This window comes from Tympanuchus pallidicinctus, unplaced genomic scaffold, assembly GCF_026119805.1.
Source record: "Tympanuchus pallidicinctus isolate F22 unplaced genomic scaffold, pur_lepc_1.0 scaffold1, whole genome shotgun sequence".
Lineage (NCBI taxonomy): Eukaryota > Metazoa > Chordata > Aves > Galliformes > Phasianidae > Tympanuchus > Tympanuchus pallidicinctus.
Window position 1 is genome coordinate 2,130,029 of NW_026294618.1, and position 19,298 is coordinate 2,149,326.

The 19,298-nt window shown below is 42.1% G+C and overlaps 2 protein-coding genes and 1 long non-coding RNA gene across 4 annotated transcripts; 1 reads left to right on the forward strand and 2 right to left on the reverse strand.

Annotated features, from left to right (window-relative positions):
* Positions 1-2,603: 2,603 nt before the first annotated feature.
* LOC128085335 (cytochrome P450 2K1-like) lies at positions 2,604-10,916 on the reverse strand. 2 transcript variants are annotated; one of them, XM_052692534.1, is made up of 10 exons: positions 10,835-10,916; positions 10,538-10,743; positions 9,441-9,603; positions 8,958-9,107; positions 8,411-8,571; positions 7,174-7,347; positions 6,440-6,581; positions 5,444-5,628; positions 5,095-5,236; positions 2,604-3,394 (listed from the first exon to the last, which is right to left on the reverse strand). In XM_052692534.1, the coding sequence occupies exons 2-10, from the start codon at positions 10,721-10,723 to the stop codon at positions 3,207-3,209; spliced, it is 1,491 nt and encodes a 496-aa protein (XP_052548494.1). In that variant the 5' UTR covers positions 10,724-10,743; positions 10,835-10,916; the 3' UTR covers positions 2,604-3,206. The 2 variants fall into 2 exon arrangements, with proteins under 2 accessions (XP_052548494.1, XP_052548484.1); XM_052692524.1 differs by having other exon boundaries at positions 10,538-10,870.
* Positions 3,162-13,837, forward strand: LOC128085972 (uncharacterized). The gene is made up of 2 exons (XR_008209187.1): positions 3,162-3,281; positions 13,555-13,837. It is a non-coding gene; the product is annotated as an uncharacterized LOC128085972 (long non-coding RNA).
* LOC128085359 (cytochrome P450 2K6-like) lies at positions 12,834-18,727 on the reverse strand. Its single transcript, XM_052692561.1, has 9 exons — positions 18,367-18,727; positions 17,298-17,460; positions 16,975-17,124; positions 15,908-16,068; positions 15,079-15,252; positions 14,681-14,822; positions 14,335-14,519; positions 13,946-14,087; positions 12,834-13,667 (listed from the first exon to the last, which is right to left on the reverse strand). Exons 1-9 carry the CDS (start codon positions 18,544-18,546, stop codon positions 13,480-13,482), a joined length of 1,485 nt encoding a protein of 494 aa, XP_052548521.1. The 5' UTR covers positions 18,547-18,727; the 3' UTR covers positions 12,834-13,479.
* Positions 18,728-19,298: the final 571 nt, after the last annotated feature.

Here is a 19,298-nt window from a genome sequence, read left to right on the forward strand (position 1 = left end):
CTTGAACACCTCCAGGGATGGACGGGGCATCACAGCCTCTCTGGGCAGCTGTTCCAGCACCTCACCACTCTCACAGCACACAACTTCTCCCTGACATCCAACCTCCAGCTGCCCTCCTTCAACTCCAAACCATTTCCCCTTGTCCTGCAGTTATCAACCCTTTCAAAGAGTTGATTCCTATTTGGTAAAATGAATGCTGAAAGGTATTTTCTTAACACCAAGGTGTTGAGTTGAGCAGTCTGAGCTTCAGCAATTTGCTTTGTTAATGTACCTCTTCTCTGACATGGGGGGCAGGTTGCCTCTGTGTCTTGGTCAGTGCCATTGTTTTTCCATCCCTCAGTCTGCTGGCAGCAGCTGTGTGAGTTGATTAGTGATGGCTGTTGGGATATACCAGTCTTCCCATCTGCCATAGGTTTCTGCATCTAACAGGTTTCTGCTAGTATATGCTTTTGTTTGGGGAAAAATTCTCTTTGCAGTATCAATTCCGTAAACTTTTTGTTTTGCTTTGTCAACGGATGAGTCAGGAAAAGCAAAAAGCGTGCAGAGCTGTCTTTCCCTTATACAGGGGAAAATTCCCCTATGCACTTCTTGGTGATGGCTCAGCAAGCAGCAATGTTCTCTGCAATAGCACAAGGCCAAAGGGTCCTGATGTGTCTGGGTGGCAGCCCTGAGCCATGAGTACTGCTCAGCTCCACTCTGCTGGGGGAGAGCAAAGTGTGAAGTGGGGTTGACCAGGGTTTACGTTTTGCTCTCAGCCTATTCCCACTTCCTCTTACCATCACTAGGAGGTGGGAGGCCTCTGCCAGCTGGAATTTGTAGTAGGTGTACATGCAATATTTGAGTGAGAAAGTGCATTGCAAAAGCAGCAGATATTTGCCAGGGTTGTGTGCTGTGTTTACCGAGGTTTTATAGCTACAGAAAATTCAGGAATGATCTTGGATTTCTGGACTGAGGTCAACTTGGATTAAGATTTTTCCTGAGCAGTAATGTTGTACCCCAAGTAAACAACTTAATTTCTTCTCTATCTGTGGTAGACATGCAGGATGCATCTATATTAATGAAAAAAATGTACAGGGCTGTAGTGTTGCAAGTCTTCCATCACCGCAGAAGATGAGTAGCTGCTCTACAGATGCAAATGTCATCATGTGGTGGAAGAAGATTTTGTGTTTCTTCTCAAGGTGAGATTTTTCTTAGACAGCTGTACCCAAAGTGTCCAATAGATGAAGTACTGTCATAATTACAACTGTGGCCCTTTTGATGGCTAGCAGTCACTGACTTATGTTATGTGAAAGTGCGCTCTCAGGAAAAACACAGTTTAATTGTATAATCTCCTGCTCCTTCAAGCACTGAGATCGTGCCTTCGGTTATCTCATTATGCCTTCAGACACTTCATTTGTAAGATATTCAAGATTGGGGTATGGATAGTCTGGATAGCTAGTGGGATGGAGGTCAACAAGACCAAGGGCCAGGTCCTGAACTTTGGTCACATCCACCTTAGGCAACTCTACAGGTTTGGGGCAGAGTGGCTGGAAGACTGTGTGGAAGAAACTGACCTGGGTTGTTAACTGATACTCAGCTGAACGTGAGCCAGCAGTGTGCCCAGGTGGCCAAGAAGGCCAACTGGCATCCTGGCTTGTATCAGAAATAGTGCAATCAGCAGGAGCAGGAGGTGATTGTCCTTCTGTACTCAGTCTGGTGAGGATGTACCTCAAGTGCTGTGTTCAGTTTTTAGCTCTTCACTAGAAGAAAACATGGAGGCCCTGGACTGTGTTCAGAGAAGGCCAACAAAGCTGCGAGGGATCTGGAGAACAAGTCTTATGAGGAGTCACTGAGAGCTACAGAGAAGTCATCTGAGCAGCCAGGGATTAGGTTAGGAAAGCTACAACCCAGGCAGAATTAAACTTAGCCAGGGTCATGAAGGTAAACAAGAAGTAATGCCAACCTCATGAAGTTTCACAGGGCTAAGTGCAAGGTCCTGCGTCAGGGCAATCCCAAGCACAGACTGAGGTTGGGCAGAGAATGGCTTAAGAGCAGCCTTGAGGAGAAGGATTTGGGGGTGTCAGTTAATGCAAGATTCACATGAGCTAGCAATGGAAGGCCAAACATAACCCTGGAAACACTCAAGGCCCGGCTAGATGGGACTGTGAGCAACCCGGTCTAGAGGGAGGTGTCCCTGCCTACAGCAGGGGGTTGGAAGTGGGTGATCTCAAAGGTCCCGTCCAACTCAAACCATTCTATGATTGTTTAATCTATAGAAGCGGAGGCTCGAGGGAGATCTTATCACAGTCCCTAGAACCTTGAAAGGAGGTTGTGGCAACATGGGGTTTGGCCTCTGTTTCCATACAATCAGTGGTACGATGAGAAGGAATAGCCTCAAGTTGCGCCAGGGGAGATTCAGGTTTGACCTTAGGAAAAATCTTCAGAAGAGTGGTCTGGTGCTGGAATCGGCTGCCCAGGTGTGTGGTGAGGTCCCTGTCCCTGGAGGTGTTCAAGAAACATTTGGATGTTGCACTAAGAGACATGGTTTAGCGGGGAAATGGTGGCATGTAGATGGTTGGACTGGATGATGTTGGAGGTCTTTTCTGATGCTGATGGTTCTGTGATTTCTTGTTACACTGGATTTCTTATACTGCAGAGGTGTTTTATTTAAAGGCGAATATGTGGTAGAAAGGCAAACATCTTATTTGCTTGGACTACGCTGAGGAAACAAGATAACATCTTTCATTTTCTAAAGCTGTTCTCACTGACTTTTGATACCTGTTCCATTGTCAAATCCTTTTTCAAACTTTGCCTTCTGTGGAACCTGCCCTGTATTTTCATACATGTCAGTTAATGTTTACAATTCAGAGGCAGAAGAAGAAATAAAGTTTCTCTATTATTTAGCCCAGATTAGGCAATCAGTTAGGTTGATCCTTGAGTCACTGATAATTCTGGTCCACAACAAGTCCCCTTTCACAGTGAGTGGACTTCTTTTATTGTTCAGTAGCTTGTGGTAGTAAAGGTAATGAGAGAACAATTGGACTAGGTGATCTCGTAGATGCTTTCCAACCTTGTGATTCTATGATTCTAAATAAAAAATAAAACAACATTTTGGTTTAGATGTGCTGAAGGTTTTCATTACGATGCAGTGTTGCGAATATTTTTTGCCAAAGGAAGCCATGAAAAAGTCAAGACATTTTCACATCGAATTGATGCTGATTTGAGCCCTAAGAGCGTGCTACAGCACAGATTTTATAGGGTTTGGGGACAACGTTAAATGAAACAGCAGGGCTGAGGTCCAGGTCTGAAGAGGAAACTCCAGGAGGAGGCTGGAAGGTGAACCTCTGCAGGAGGCTGGTGAAGAAGAGGAAGAGCTCCATTTTGGCAAGAGTCTCACCAGCACAGATCCTCCGTCCTGCAAAGACATGCAGAATGTGTGGGAACAGAATCAGCTGGAGCTGATATTCAGTGATTGGAAGATATCAAACATCTCTCAGCACCTTTTATAGTGGGGAAGAACAGAGACTTGAAATGCCGTGTCCCAAATATGAACAAAAGACAAAGCAACACTCAGAAGTACATGGGAGCATGAGAGAGGTACTCAGATATTTGGTCTTAAAGGAGTAATTATAAAGCCACTTAGTGATTATTTTCTTTTCCTAAAGCGGGTTGGTTGTATGCTTGTATTTGGGGATACATGGAAATACAATCTAAATTTCTGAACTCCAGTTTTAAACAAAATATGTGCTCTTTTTCTCCAGTAGGGATTTAGTTTTGGTTCCTGAACCAACTGTGACTGGTTTTGTCCAGATTTTGGCGAGCTTAGCCTTATCACAGGCAATTTTTAATGTTATATTTTGACAGGAAAGACCTCAGAAAACTCACAAATGTTGGTTATGCCAGGACAGAGCTGCGAGAGGGTGGAGATGGTCTGTGGAACACTTAACATAAGCCTCCTTTTAGAACTGTTGTGAATGTAATTTTTTTTCAATCCTGGTCAAATTCAGCAACTTCTAAATTTCTTAATGATAGTTCAAGGCCAGAACTAATAATAGTCTGAACTAAGATTTGATTTTAACTCCCCTGTTTGACAAGGAAGAAAATGAGACACTATGGCGTGGCTGTGCTATGAACCAAGCCTTCCAGGGAATGCCCAGATCTCATGGATGTGATTTCAGTGGGGATGTTTAGACTTGAATCTGATAAGGAAGGTTAGTGAATTGGGAATATCAGACATTCTTTCACAAAAAAAAAATGGGTTTTACCTTATATTGGATGTTGAGTATGATGAGAAAAAGCATATTCAAATGTCACACAAAATATATACAAGGCCTATAAAAAGTGCAGAGTATTGTGGAAATGCTGGCCAGAAATTGATTATGGGAACTTAACTGAACAATGACAGAGCCTGAAAAACAGTAGAAATGTCAGAAAAGGAGCATCACTGTGAGAGCAGGAATATCCTGTGCTCTGGAAAAGGATGCGGGTATGTAAGATGAGGAGATCGTCGCTCTCTGTAGGAGACTCAATGGCAGCCACTTCACATCCTTTGTTATTTAAAGGAACTTAGGTATTAACATAATGTGACCCTTGTTTGTTGTCACAGCTTCAGAAGACCTGATCAGCTGGGACTAATGAGGACTCTTGAAAAGGGACATTAAAAAGTTAAACTTGGTGCCCCAGGAAAATGTACAGAATCCACGTTTCCTTGATGCTTTGTATGTATAGGATATATATGGCCAGAAATGCAGCTGTGTATGGGAAGAGGTAGAGCCAAAGATTCACATATTGTAGAGCAGATTGTGTTTGTAATGCAGAAATGTGTTATCTAAACATTCAGGAAATTTACTGAAAACCTCCTTCACAGTTAAGAAGTCACTACCAGTTCTGTTTTATAACGATTAAATACTGAGAAACTAAGAACCAGAGGCTGAAAAAATTAGCAGACGTTTGTGAGTACTACCTATTATCAGAAATACATCCTGAGAAAGTTGTGAAATATAAGTTGGGCAATGATCCCATGAAAAGGGTAGTATGGGGGCTTCGATAACAAAGAACCACTGGTATGAGCTGCCTAAGACTGGTACAACAGCAGTAAATAAAATGAGAAGGTACCTGCTGAAAATGGCATGAAAGCATCTTTCTTCACTAACTTTCCCTTGGAATCAAGAAAGTGCTCAGGATAGAACATGTCTGGTTTCTCCCACTGGGATTTGTCTCGCAGGACAGAGGTCAGCAAAGGGATTATGTAGGTTCCCTGCAAAATGAGACAGTGGAGGTATTCTGTAGTCAAATATTTCAGTGGAAGTAATGGCAATAAGATTTTGCCATAAAGAAATCAGCCTGGACAACGAAATTATTCTGACTGCCATTGTGTGGCTTCACAAAAGTGTTCATATACATCACATTACCCAAGGTTGAGACTGGAGAAACGCTAAAAGAAACAATCCCATAAGCATCTCACCTTGGGAATGAAATAGCCTCTGAGAGTGACATCTTCAGCAGTCTCATGAGGCAAATCCAATGGCAGGATATTAGCAAACCGCTGAACTTCATGGATTACAGCATCTGTATATGGCATTTGAGTTCGATGCTCAGTGCGAGGGGGGTTTGACCCGATCACTTGATCTATCTCTTCTTGGACCTTTCCTGAGGAGAGAAACCAGTGCAAGAAAGAGATAATGATTCACCCCTCAGACATACTGCATTGCACTGATGCAAAACAGTGGAAGATCTGGAGTGAAAACCACACACTCTGCCAAAATCTTTTAATAATGGGTGGTGAACAGAACTACAGTATCTGATAATTTCTTTGCCAATAAGGATAATTGAAGAAGACTCTTCATAGTTCATATTTTCCTTGTCAACTAAATATATGTGTACAAGTGCATATAAGTTCTGTTTTCTTATATATCCTTGCATTAAAATATTAACAACAGAACTAGTAAAATTACTTCTTTTTTAATTTCATGTTCTCTGCTGGGTTCTGTGTTGTTTTCTGGAAGGTGGGAGGCAGCAGCTTTAGATCAGCTTGGCAGAGGTAGCAAAATGTCCCTCTCTGCAGATGTTGGGCAAAGAGCAGTTCCCTGAATGCTTGCAGGCATTTTAAAGTGCAAGTCTCTTCCACTGGTTATCCACAGGGTGTTTCTGAAAGAAATCTGGAACAGCTTCATTGCCCAACACAGGATAGCTCTGTGTGTTGTTTTTTTCTTTTTTCTTTTTTTTCTAATCATCGAGATTTTACTGAGAAAAGAACTTAGTCCATACGAAAATTGTCAGTAATCTACAGTGTAGACTGGCTAATGTGTCCTTCACTGGGTCTGAACCACAGGGTGTAGTCATACCTAGATAATAATTAACTGAAAAGTTCATCTTTTTTTAACAGATTCATTAACCATCAAAGGTCCTATTCAGTTCTTAAAGTGCTGAATTCAAGAGCATCTGTCATAAAGCCACTTACTCTGAATTTCAGGGTATTTTAGCATCAGCAGAAAGCTCCAGTTTAGTGTGGTGGAAATGGTCTCAACACCAGCAGTGAACAAGTTGCTCACCAAGCTTAGCAGATTGCCATTATGGAAATACCCATTGGTTGTGGATTTCTCCTGAAAGAAGTGAATGAGGTAGAAGGGTGAAAACTTAAAGCTTTCCATGGAAAATGCCATACAGACAGCTAAATACTCTATTTAATATAAAGGACAAAGAGCTTTGGGCTTATACCCAGGTAACAGTGTTGACAGAGGTTTTGTTTTGTGTAACCGCTGCCCATAAATGAGGCCAGCTTCAAAGAGAGTTGGTTTATCTCTGTAGAAGGTAACTAAGATGCATCACAGCCATCAAATAAGGATCCCAGTAGAGCCCAGGGAGCTCTTTTGCTCTGTAATGCATTATGTTTTTGGAAGAGTCAAAAGGACTAGAACAGAGCATATGGAAAGGTGTAGCCTTGGTAAATGTACCCAACTAGTCTGGAGAAAAGCTTAAAGAAGGAAATTTTTGCTGATTGAAAGGGGTCAGAATTGCAACAGAATGAAACATTCATTCATTCAGAATGAAATACCCATTCACACCCACTGATTCTTCAACGTGTTGGCTGAAGCTAAATTGCCAAAGAAAGCAAGCTGTGGTTATTAGCACTCAAAGGAAATTGTGAAGGACTTCACAAAAGCATGAAAGTTTGAAGAAAAAAGATTCAGTTACCTCCTGCTGTTTAACAAGGAATGCATCAATGAAACTTCTTTGATCATTTTTGTCCAGAGTTTTGAGATTTTCTAGAAAAGTCACTTTTACATAAGCATGGAATTCGTCTCTGTTTTTGAGAAGAGTCTTGTTGGCCCTCAGGAGGAATCCAAGGTATGGGAAGATGTTGTACATCTACAAGAGTGAAAGATGTTTGCATTTAGCTGCCAAAAGTCTAAGTACGTTTTACAGGAACAAATGAATAATATCATGTCCCCTTTTCAGATACAAAGAAAGGAGACGTTAATATTTTGCTGTTTAGATCATGACAGGACAAATTCATGGTAGAAAATCCCCCAAGGACTGATAAATAAAGGAAACAGTAAAAATTCGAGGAGTACTACAGTTATTTCCCATGCATCTCAATCTGTGTCACACACAAACATACACGGAGCATAATCACAAAATGAAAGGAAGAAATTGGTGTGAAAAACTGTATCTTGCCACTGTTGCAATGGTACAAACGGTGGTATGTTAAACCCTTTCCCTCTGCAGAATGGAAATTGAATTGTGCAGATGTGTATGGTGATATCTGTACTGCTGGCTGCAAATGGTTTATCACTCACTGAGACATTTCCACATACAAGTAGCATGGAACAATATGTTCTGTATCAAGGCTTCTTATACAGGTAGCCCATACCCTCCATAGCTTCTCCCTTTCCCATGTTCTGAGAGTGTACTGCATGGGCAGCTACATGTGTGAGCCATGTTTTGGGGAAAGTTATCTCACAGAAAATTAAACTGACTACCATATATTCCTTTATAATTATATTTTATGTTTTGCTTTATTTTATGTTTTATTTTATTTTATTTTATTTTTATTTTATTTTATTTCATTTCATTTCATTTCATTTCATTTCATTTCATTTTATTTTATTTTATTTCTCCCATTCACTTCACGTCAATACTCTGCAAACAGGAAATATCACAAGGGAAAAAGGAAGGAAGAAGGGAGAAAGCAATCTGATTTTTTCAGTCCAGATTTAACACTCATCCAACTACAATTTAAGTTGTTACGAGACTGAGGGTTTGGTTGTTGGATGCATGATGACCTGATTGCCTTGTAAGCTTTGTTTTGTCCTCAAATGACTGTAAACTCATTATCTCTCAATATCTCAGTCTTTTTTGTTTAATACCCTCAATGGACCACCAGTACAATTTCACTATAGAATAGCAACATGAAAATGTTTAACATTACCGTAACCAAAGGTTTCCCTGCAAGCCTCATGCTTTCATTGGTCAGATGTTGAAGCCTTATAAATCTGGAGTCCTTGTAGTCAAATCGTTTTCCAAGTAATATTGATACGATAATGTTAGCAACCGCTGCGTTGATTATTTTACTAGCATCAAAGGGTTTTCCTACACAATGAACAAAAGAACACATTACACTGTGGGAAGACACTATATAAATTAAGCAATGAATATTACTATTTATTTATTTTTATTATTAGTGACGAGCATTTATTGTCAGATAACCATACCAAATGAACAGAGGAGCCAAATTAATCAAATTGATTTAGCTCAAAGTAAACAGCTGAAGAACTGGAGAAGGTTATTGTCAAACCACAGGGTACCTGGGCTGGATGGGGCTGTGAGCAAACTGGTCTGGTGGGAGGTGTCCCCTCCTACAGCAGGGAGGTTGGAACTAGATGAGCTTAAAAGTCCCTTCCAAACGAAACCATGCTATGATTCTGTGATAACTGGAACAAAACCATAGAGATCTGACGAACGTCTCATCTACCCACCTTCTTGTGACCCGATGATGTCTATCAGATAGCCATACTCCTCCACAATGCGGTCCTCAATGGCTCTTTTTCCCATCCCAAAGTCTCGTAAGGTTGTGAGAGTAAATCTTCGCATCACTTTCCAGTTTTCACCGTGAGCAAAAACAACTCCTGACACACAGAGGAGATTCCAAGGCAGTGGCAGATTTAGAGTAAATAGTTTGCAGAGAAATGATGTAGGCAGCAATAGCAGTAAGTTTGGAAACAGGTTAATTTCTGTCTGACCGAGGTAATAAAAGTTTCCCTGAATTTGTTCAGGCTTCAACAAAAGAAAGAAAAACAAAATTTGGTTCAATATTTGAACAGATCCACTGAAGTGAATGAGGTTATCACTCCCTATTTCCTGCGCCTTATATTTTCTCTCATTCTAAGTGATGTGACATCCTCTGCTTTTTAAGTAGGAAACAAAGGTTTTTTTGATTAGGAAAAAGAAAGCCAACTTACCATTTCCTCTGGTCAGATCTTCAAAGATGGGGATTTTAGGTCGCTCTGCAAACGCATCTGCCTGGTTTATGAGAGCTTCCTTCACTGTCTCATACCCAGAGATCACTACTATTTTCCTTTGACCCATCTGAACACTGAAGACAGGACCATATTCTTTTGACAGCTGACAGAAGAAGATAACAGTGACTTACAACTTTTGCAACCTACAGACAAATTCACCATTTTTTCAGTGCTGCTTATTGACCTGCCTTGTCCATAAGTTATGAAAATGTTTTCCTAAGCAGTTTTGCCTAAGCTGGTACCTTTTTAGCTTGGTTTATTTTTACTTAACACAATGTTCTTGCTTCTCCTGACAATATGAGGTGGTCTGCATGACTGATCTTCCTTTCTAGAGTGTTTGTACAGGGAATCTGAAGGTAAGCATTTAGCACTGGCAGTCAAAGCCATCAGCAGCCAATAAGCAAGTGCCAGCACCTATACAGAACAACATAGCAGCAGTGACATGTGTGAGAATTAAGGGCAGTGCTTTGGGTGGGGTATTGTCATCCCAGACTCTTGTAGCTGCAGCAGAATTTGATCTTTACAGAGGGTTTTCCTCACTAACAGCCTTCTGCCATTTGCAATGTTGACATTGAGGGTGAACATATGCTTCCCAGTTGTGTTTATGCACAGAATATGTGTGAATTCTAAGCCTTGAGCTGAGCTCAAGTTGGGGGATCAGCTGTCTGATAGAATAGACACAGCAATTACAGCAAAAATATAGTGGTTCCATTGACCTGAAAGGAGATGGAGCCTGCTTTTGCCAAGCCAGTTAAATTGCATGGGATATCTGCAAATTATTTTCCAAAACTGCATCTCAGTGTTCTTTCGAATCTGTGGTTGTGACATTCATGCAGACATGTAGGTACAAATATCTCATTTAAAATCATCACTGAGGAGAAGGGAAATTCTCTGGCATCTTTGACTATGCACTTATGTGTGATTATGTGAACTATAGGATCATAGAATATCCTGAAGAATAGAATAGGATATCCTGGGAGCGATCCACAGGGATCGTTTGATCGAGCATTGAGTCCAGCATAAAAGATAATGGCTACCTGTAGATAAGTCCTGTAGGGTCTCTTCAAATCAAACAAATGAAGGTTTCCAATGATGGGTAAGGCCCTTGGTCCTGGGGGAAACTTCTTTCTCTGGTGGTTACTCCAGACACCTCCAATTTTCATAATGAACAAAAAAGTCAGGATGAACACTAAAGCCATGGTCGTGCAGTTGCTCCAGTCCATCTCTATTCAGCAGAGTGTTACTACAAAAGAGACAAGAGAAAATGCAAAGTCTGGATTTCTGTCTTCTTGGAAAAAAAGAAAGAAAGAAAAAAGAAACACTAGTCCATAAACCTCTATTCCAGTTAGGGGTATTGCACTTTGTGACTAGCTTGTTCTCTTTCCCTGTGCCTGTTAATGAGTACCAGTATGGTACAGATTCAGTTAAATATTTACCAAGCCTGTGTGATCGGGTGACCATCCATCATTGCTCAATAATGATAGCCCAGATGTCATGAATCTGCTGTTTGATATCAAAGTCATGAATTCTGCATGTCATTCAGCTTACTGATAGTTAGATTTTCACCCTTGTTACAGGCACAGCTTTGTTACCTTAAGTGCTGAAATCAGAATGCCATCACCCAAGTGATTAATACACAGAGATATTTTTGCTAAGTGCTTAGGCACTTTTGTAACTTTGCTCTCATTGGATTGATTGGGAATTTCAAGGCACACAATCATGGAATCATTGACAGTGACAGGGACCTCTGCAAGTCATCTGATCCAATCCCCTCCCTCATGCAGGAGCACCTGGAACTACTTGCCCAGTGATCTACAGAAGGCTCTTGAACATCTCCAAAGAGGAGAGTCCACAGGCTTTTTGGGAAACCTGTGTAGTTAACAACATTTTATGTATGTGTATTGTATTTAAAATATAGAGCTTTATCTTTGAGGTAGGCAATTAAACATCCATGGTTACCAGTGTGGAATAAGCAGACTCTTTAAATCTTAATTAGCATAACTCTAGTAGAGACCTGGAATGATTGAAATGAGCTGCACTCTAGAGCTATCATTTTGTTGAGTGTAAGGGAGCCTTGCGAGGCAACTTCAGATATTCTTGCTTCTAAGCCTCACTGTCTGTGTCTTCATACATAAATCAATAATGATAGGAGCCAGAGCTTTAAGCCATAACTTTGATGGTCAGATCATTCAAACAAGAAGCACTAAGCACTATGATTCTATGATGCACTGAAGTGCTCTAAATCTCACTTAGCAATAAATTCTAGTTGATGATAGAAAAGCAGCACTGTTGAGCTATACTATGTTTAAGCTACAAGAAGAGAGTGAGAAGTCTCAGGACAAGAGGAGAAAGGGAAATGGTTTCAAACTGAAAGAGGGTAGATTTAGACTAGATATTAGGACAAAATTCTTTACTGTGGGGGTGGTGAGACACTGGAACAGGTTGCCCAAGGAGGCTGTGGATGCCCCCTCCCTGGAAGCATGCAAGGTCAGGCTGGATGTGGCTCTGGGCAGCCTGGTCTGCTGGTTGGTGACCTGCACACAGCAGGGGTTGGAACTGGATGATCTTTGAAGTCCTTTTCAACCCAGGCCATTCTATGATTCTATGATGTGATTCTACAACAGCACATTGCTGGCTCATGTGGAGCTTGGTGCCCATCAGGACCCTCAGGACCTTTTCTACCAAGATGCTTTTCAGCATAGAGTGAGTGATTCATGGTCTTGTTCTTCCCCAGGTGCAGGACTTTGCCCTTTTCTTTGCTGACCTTCTTGAGATACTTGTCAGCCTGTTTCTCCAGCCATTTGATATCCCCCTGGATGACAGCCAGATCCTCGGGTTTATCAGTCACTCCTCTTAATTTTGTGCCATCAGCAATTTTTCTGAGGTTACATTCTGTTCCTTCATCTATATCATGAATGAAGTTGTTCAAGAAGTCTGGACACAGTGTTGATCCCCTATGTCCTACTGGCCCCAAACGAGACTTGGCACCACTGCCTACCATCCTACACGGCTGTTTGTTCAGCCATTTGAAACCTACCTCATTATCTCAACAGCCAGCCCACTCTTTATCAGCTTCACGATGGACAACTTATGGCAAATGGTGTTGAAAGCTTTGCTAAAGTTCAAGAAGACTAGATAGTTCTCAAATGCCCTTTTGACTCAAAAGCTACAGCAGGGCTCTTTAATAAACAAGTTGGAAGGGACAAATTGGTGCCATGGAAGCACTGGCTTGCCCAGTTCCTACTGGAAGTGCTGCCCTGGTTTGTTCTCAACAGAGAGTTTCCATTTCGGATGCAAAACTGTTCAGTTTTGAAGAGAACATTGGCCACAGTCTGATTTGACATGGAGAATTTATTGTTTTCCTGGGTTTTTTTAATTTTTATTAGCACATATATTATTCCATAGAAAATTAAAATAATTTCAATGTCCAGATGGCATGCAGTCCTCTATGAGTCCTCTGTGTGACTGCACCAAAGTTCTGCAGTAGTGAACATCTTACACTCATCTCACGTTGAACTGTTCAGTGACATTTCTATGTGTGTCTTTGCATACAGTCAGGGCAGTGGTGTGGGGACAAAATGTGCAATGGACCATTTCACTGGGCAGCTGAGTGCAGCTGTGCTGGAGGAGGAAGGTGAAAGTCCCCGTGTGCGTACGTGACATGTGTGCAACACCCCATGAGCTCTGGCCACAGAGTCAGCACAGTCTGGTCCCAGGCTCTTTCCTTGAGGGGAACATGCAGAATGGACTCACTGGTCCTCACAGGGACCATCAATTTGTCATTCAGAGAGTGGCAGAAGGTCAGGACTGCGAACTTTTGGAATGGTGGGTGACACACCTCTTGCTACGAGTCAAGGTGTGCCTGGGCAAGAAATCACCTACCAGCTTCAGAAGTACCAGACTTCCGTGGTGGGAATAGAGGTGAGCTACGATATTTCATCTGAGTGTCCCAGGAAAAGAAGGCAGCTGATAAAAGTCCCTAGGAACGTGACACTGCACAGACCTCATGAGTGACTGGGGCAACGACAAACCTAGTGGTGGCAGAGAGATCCAGGTCTGAGGGGGAAACTCCAGGAGGAGGCTGGAAGGTGAACCTCTGCAGAAGGCGTGTGAAGAAAAGGAAGAGCTCCATTTTGGCAAGAGTCTCACCAGCACAGATCCTCCGCCCTGCAAAGAAATGCAGAATGGTCTGTAAGAGTCAATAGGAGCTGTGCTTTTTTTCTTTTCATTCCTTTTTTGTTTTTCAGTTGTGAGGGGCTTTATGTCATAGGGGAGTGAATTCAGAGTCTGAGTCCATGGGTAAAGCTGGGCTATTCAAGTTAGCAGATGTAGGTGGAGAGAGAAGGAGAGGTAACAGCTAGGAAGAGTGTGGCATATCAGCTTCTGTGAGAAAGAGAGAATTGCAGATGCCCAGTTCAGAGCCCAAAGAGCAGAATAGAACATACCTGCTGAAAAAGGCATGAAAGCATCCTTCTTTACAAACTTCCCCTCCGAGTTGAGGAAATGCTCAGGGTAGAAGGAGCATGGTTTCTCCCACTGGGTTTTGTCTCGCAGGACAGAGTTGAGCAAGGGGATGACGTAGGTTCCCTGCAAACCAAGGTAGAGCAGTGATTGCGCTAACAGTGGTGTTGCTGGGAGCGGTGGTGAATGCTGGACTGAAGAAATTTAACATATGAACAAATGATCATGTTATCACATGAACAGAGTAGCTGCTGCTGAAGTAGCTGTGAGCACCTTGCAGTGAGTGAGCATCCCTGGATGCAAGGCAGTCTGGAAAGGAAGAGGTGTCCGATTGGAGAGAGAGGGAAGGAAAGAAGTGCTGCTGGTGTGTTACCTTGGGAATGAAATGGCCTTTGATAGTGACATCCATGGTCGTCTCATGAGGCAAGTTCAACGGCAGGATATTAGCAAACCTCTGAATCTCATGCACAACAGCATCTGTGTATGGCATTTTAGTTCGGTGCTCGGTTCTTGGGAGGTTTGACCCGATCACTTGATCTATCTCTTCCTGGACTTTTTCTGAAAAGAGCACATGGATCATGCATGCGTTGTTCAACTCTCTCTTTCCTCTGCTAGGAATAGTGGGATAAGGAGAACTGGCTTTTTATTCAGCCCTGCTTTGGTTCAGGGCAAGGTGACCTGAGGAGAAAAAAGCCACTGAGAGCCCAGTTTCCACTTACTCTGAATTTCAGGGTATTTCATCATGAGCAGAAGGCCCCAGCGCAAAGTGGTGGCTGTGGTATCCATGCCAGCTATGAACAGATTTCTCACGACCTCAGTTAAGTTGACATCATCAAAAAATTTATTGTCCTTTCCATTCTCCTGGAAAAATAACACAATAATACAATCAGCCGGTTAAATAGTCAAGAAGCACTGTTTTAATTTTGGAAAAGACAGTAAGGTTAATTTCAGTGTTAACAAGAATACTTTGAAGTACAGGGAGCAATCGCTGGGTTTATCCAAGTGAGGAAGACAAGCTTTCTCTCCCCTGGGCCATGGAGCAGAGCATATCAAAGAATGCATGCATTCATTGAAAGAGAAGCAAGGTGACGTGAGGAGGCTGCTGGCATTCCGTTACCTCTTGTTGTCTGACAAGAAAAGCATCGATGAAGCTCCTCTGGTCATTTCTGTCCAGGACTTTGAGATACTTTGTGAAAGTGTTCCTGATAAAATTGTTGACTTCTTTTGAATTCTCAAGTAAATTTTTTTTGCCCTTCAGGAAGAATCCAAGGATGGGGAACATATTGTACAGCTGTAAGATGCACAGAGGCAGAAGAAGAAAAAGCAGCTACTAAGTAGATGTACCACTATTCAACAGTGCTTATCAACAAAACCCTGCACAGAAAATATTATATAGCCTTATAATCTTGTCACAAAGCACTCTTCACTCATCTCTTCCCCACCCAACTAAGTAAAATTGATAAAATTTACTCTCTCTAATATCTAAATCACACTAGCTGATGGCCTAGAAATCCCATATTTATGTGTATGTCTTAGACATAATTTCCTACCTCTCCACTCTTAGATTTCTCATCCCTCCCTCTCCAGCTTGGTTGGAGTTGGGTGTCTCAAGAGATGCTTACAATTTAAGAGACAGTTGCAGATATTTCCACAGTTTTGACACTGTTCTTTGTATGGGAGATAGGAAATGAAGGGCAACTTCTATCACCTGGGAACACTTTCCTTTTTTTTGTGTAGCATGCTCTTCAATTCTTCTTCATGAATTTAAGTTACACTCGCCCAGACTAAGAGAAACCCGTATGTAGTACCAAAGGTCTGTTTCCTGCCACTTCAGGATGCATTTGTCACATACAGAGAGATGAATGTCAGTGATTGGGGGTAGATGCACTGTTATCACTCTGTGTTGTGCATGATTTTGAAGAGAAACATTCAACCAGATCAATTACCGACACTGATGGACTTCCAAAAAGCTTCATATTTTCATTCATCAATGACATAAGTCTTTTGAATGTGGGGTCTTCGTAGTCAAAACGCTTTCCAAGCAATATGGACACAATGATATTAGCAATAGCAGAATTCATCAGCTCTGTCGTCTCAAGGGGCTTCCCTAGCAAAGGAAAAGATGATGCAAACAACACAATCAATGGTTATTGCCATCAATTAAAATGCCACGATAGCGGGTAGAGCCCCATTGAAGTCTGGGAAATGATAGGCAGAGAGTTGGCTTGTAAGAAAGATGGAGGGAGATTCTGTAAAAGGGGATGTAGTGATAGGACAAGAAGTAGTGTTTTAACATGGAAACAGGGTAGTGGACATAAAGAAGGGATTCTTCACAATGAGGCTGATGAGGCAGTGGAGCAGGACGCCTGGAGAAGTTGTGGGTGCCATCACTGGAGGAACTCGAGGCCAGGCTGGATGGAGGTTCTGAGCAACCTGATCTAGTGGAAGGTTTTCCTACATTTCCCAGGGAACCTGGACTAGATCGTCTGTAGAGGTTCCTTCCAACCCAGGCCACTCCATCAGTCTGTGATTCCATTCTAAGTGCTGCTGTTGGTAACTAACCTAGTGACAAATAGCCCTGGATGATGCTGGAGAAATGTATAAAGGAATCTTCTGTCTTCTACTGGAAGGTGCTTTCCAGACATATGCCTCGACGGGCAATCCATTTTTCAGTCTAGATATGTGCAACCCTGCAATTGCCTTCTACTTTTCTCCCGAGTCCAAGTCTGTCCTTTATGGAGGTGCTGCACGTGGCATAATAAGGCCTTTTCCTCAACTGGACTGTTTTGAATTGAACTCCGTGTTTGTCTTCCAGTGCTTCAATAAAAGTTTTCATTTACACACCAGGCAATTGCCAGGTAGAGGTACAAGGAGACAGACACAACTCATGTGTACTCATCACAGCACTGATAGTGGAGAATGATGTATCTCTTCTTCCTTCATCCTTTGGTATTCCTGAAAATGCTTTCAGAGAAAAGTCAGGTACATGCTATCAAATTAAGAATCTCCCTACCTTTCTGTGACTCAATTACGTCTGCCAGGTATCCGTACTCTTCTACAATATGATCTTCTATGGCCTTCTTTCCCATCCCAAAGTCTCGTAAGGTTGTAAGAGTAAATCTTCGCATCACTTTCCAGTTTTCTCCACGAGAAAATACAACTCCTGAAATGGAAAATTAAAACACATACACAACAGTTTAAGCCAAGAGTCTTCATGCACTCTGTGATGGTTTCACACTGATGGACTGCTGAGGTTCGTCAGGTTCATCATGCTTCCCTTTCACCTGCGCCTCTTGAAAAGGACGGGGACAGAAAATGTGAGAATGGCCCACTCACCTTTTCCTTTTGCTGTTTCTTCTATGATTGGTATTTTAGGCCTCCCAGCAAATGCATCTGCATGATTCACCAAAGCTTCCTTCACTGTGTCATATCCTGACAGCACCACCACTTTCCTCAGTCCCAGCTGAACTGTGAAGACTGGGCCATACGTTTCAGAAAACTAGTAGAATGAAAAGAAAGAGGCAGAGGATGATGTTCAGCAAAGCAAAAAGCACTTGTTATTCAGCAGGTTCAATGTTCTTGTTCCCACATGGCACTGGCTTTGCATCTGCTGTCCAAAATGTTGGGAATTCATGCTGCAAGTGTTGGAGCTTCTGTGATTTAAAAGAATCACGAGAGGATCTGTAATCCTTAATTGGGTATTTGAATAAAAGATTTTCAGTGGGCCTAATAATGTCCACGACACTGATTCTGTCACTCATTGGAAATGCATAGCTAACCAAAATGAGATTGATTTCCAAGCTGGTAATACATCAAGGCACGGGAACTGCCAGAAACCCTTATGTTTGCTGTTCATGGCTTTGAGGGATAGCTCAGCAAGGGATGCGCAAATCCTGAAATATCTGACTGCTAAACACGATCATCCCAAGAGCCCTGACTTTCCTGCTACAAGGTACAAAAGAATAAGCAGTGAGGTTTTTTTCCTAGTTTGCTCTGGGAAACCAGAAAGTTTTTCCATCAAGAGAGAGGATCAAAAGTTTGTTTGCCAGTTTCCTGGTGACTGAGTCCAGCAAACAGCTTTCAAAAAGCTCTGGTCCCTTCCCTAGCTGTTTCTGCAGTCCCTGGTGAAGTTTCTGTAATTATGAGAGATCCGGGATCCCTCTCTTGTTGTTACCCTTGCCTGAAGAGTGCTAACATTTCCTCTGTTCCACAGAATTAGCTCAGTTCCCTCGATAACGTGGTTGGAAGCCAATTGCTCTGCACTACACAGTAGGGAGAGAAGCCACTGCAAAGAATAATACTGTTGTGTTTGCAATTTCCATGCCTTGAGATCTCTGTATCCCTTTCAAGAAGTCAGTGACAGACTTGGAGTGAGAGCTCTAAGGAAAGGAACAACAGAAGTTACCTGTAGCATTGTCTGGCCAAGTTTCTTTAGGTCCATCATGTGCAGATTTCCAATGATGGGTAAAGGCTGCGGTCCTGGGGGGAATTTCACTTGGCTCCTCCAGAAACGTGGTGTTTTCAAACTCAGCAGGAGAATTAGGATGAACAATAAGCCCACAGGAACAAGGCTGGCCCAATCCATTGCCTTTCAGCAAAAGCTGAACTGAAGAGATGATAATTCAAGCAAGCTCCTACCTGAAGCTCTTTCAAGCAATAATGGCACTTCTGCACCAAGAGGTGTAGAAGTTGAGGGATGAGCTCCACTTCTCAGAAATGTTGGAAGTGACAACTCTCCTCAATTTTACCCTCATAAAATACCTACTGGGCAGTACCAAAATACACAGATTTTATGCTCTCTTAGTAATTGTTTAACGAGTTATCTGTCAATTAGTGTTTCACACTGGTAGAGATATCTGGTGGCATAAATGTACAAGGAGAACTCAAATTCTGTCTTGAACTTTGAAATTGAAATCAGTAGAACATACTGGAGACACTAAAGAAGCGTGTGTGCCAAAGAGATGCAAGGGTCATTTGTTTCATTTAAATGCTCTGTTCTTTAAAACAATCTTCTTTATAACTCCCAAACTTTCCTCAGGCAACTTAACCCAAGGATCTCTACTTCTTATCATCATAAAATTATATTCACAACTTTTGATACATCCACTGGTTCTTGTTCTCCCTCCAATTGTCCTTCTTTGTCTCCCCTCTGCCTTTGCACAGCTTGATGTCGATAGCCAAGGAAGAGATAAGACTGCCAAGTGAGGGACAAAACCTGCAGGACCTAGAATAGACAGAAATCTCTTAGTCTCAACATCCAGTTTTGGTGTGTGCTCTGTAGCTGAGTGAGTGGTGCATCCACTGCAGAAAAGCAAAGGTGCTTGGGTTTCTAAGTTC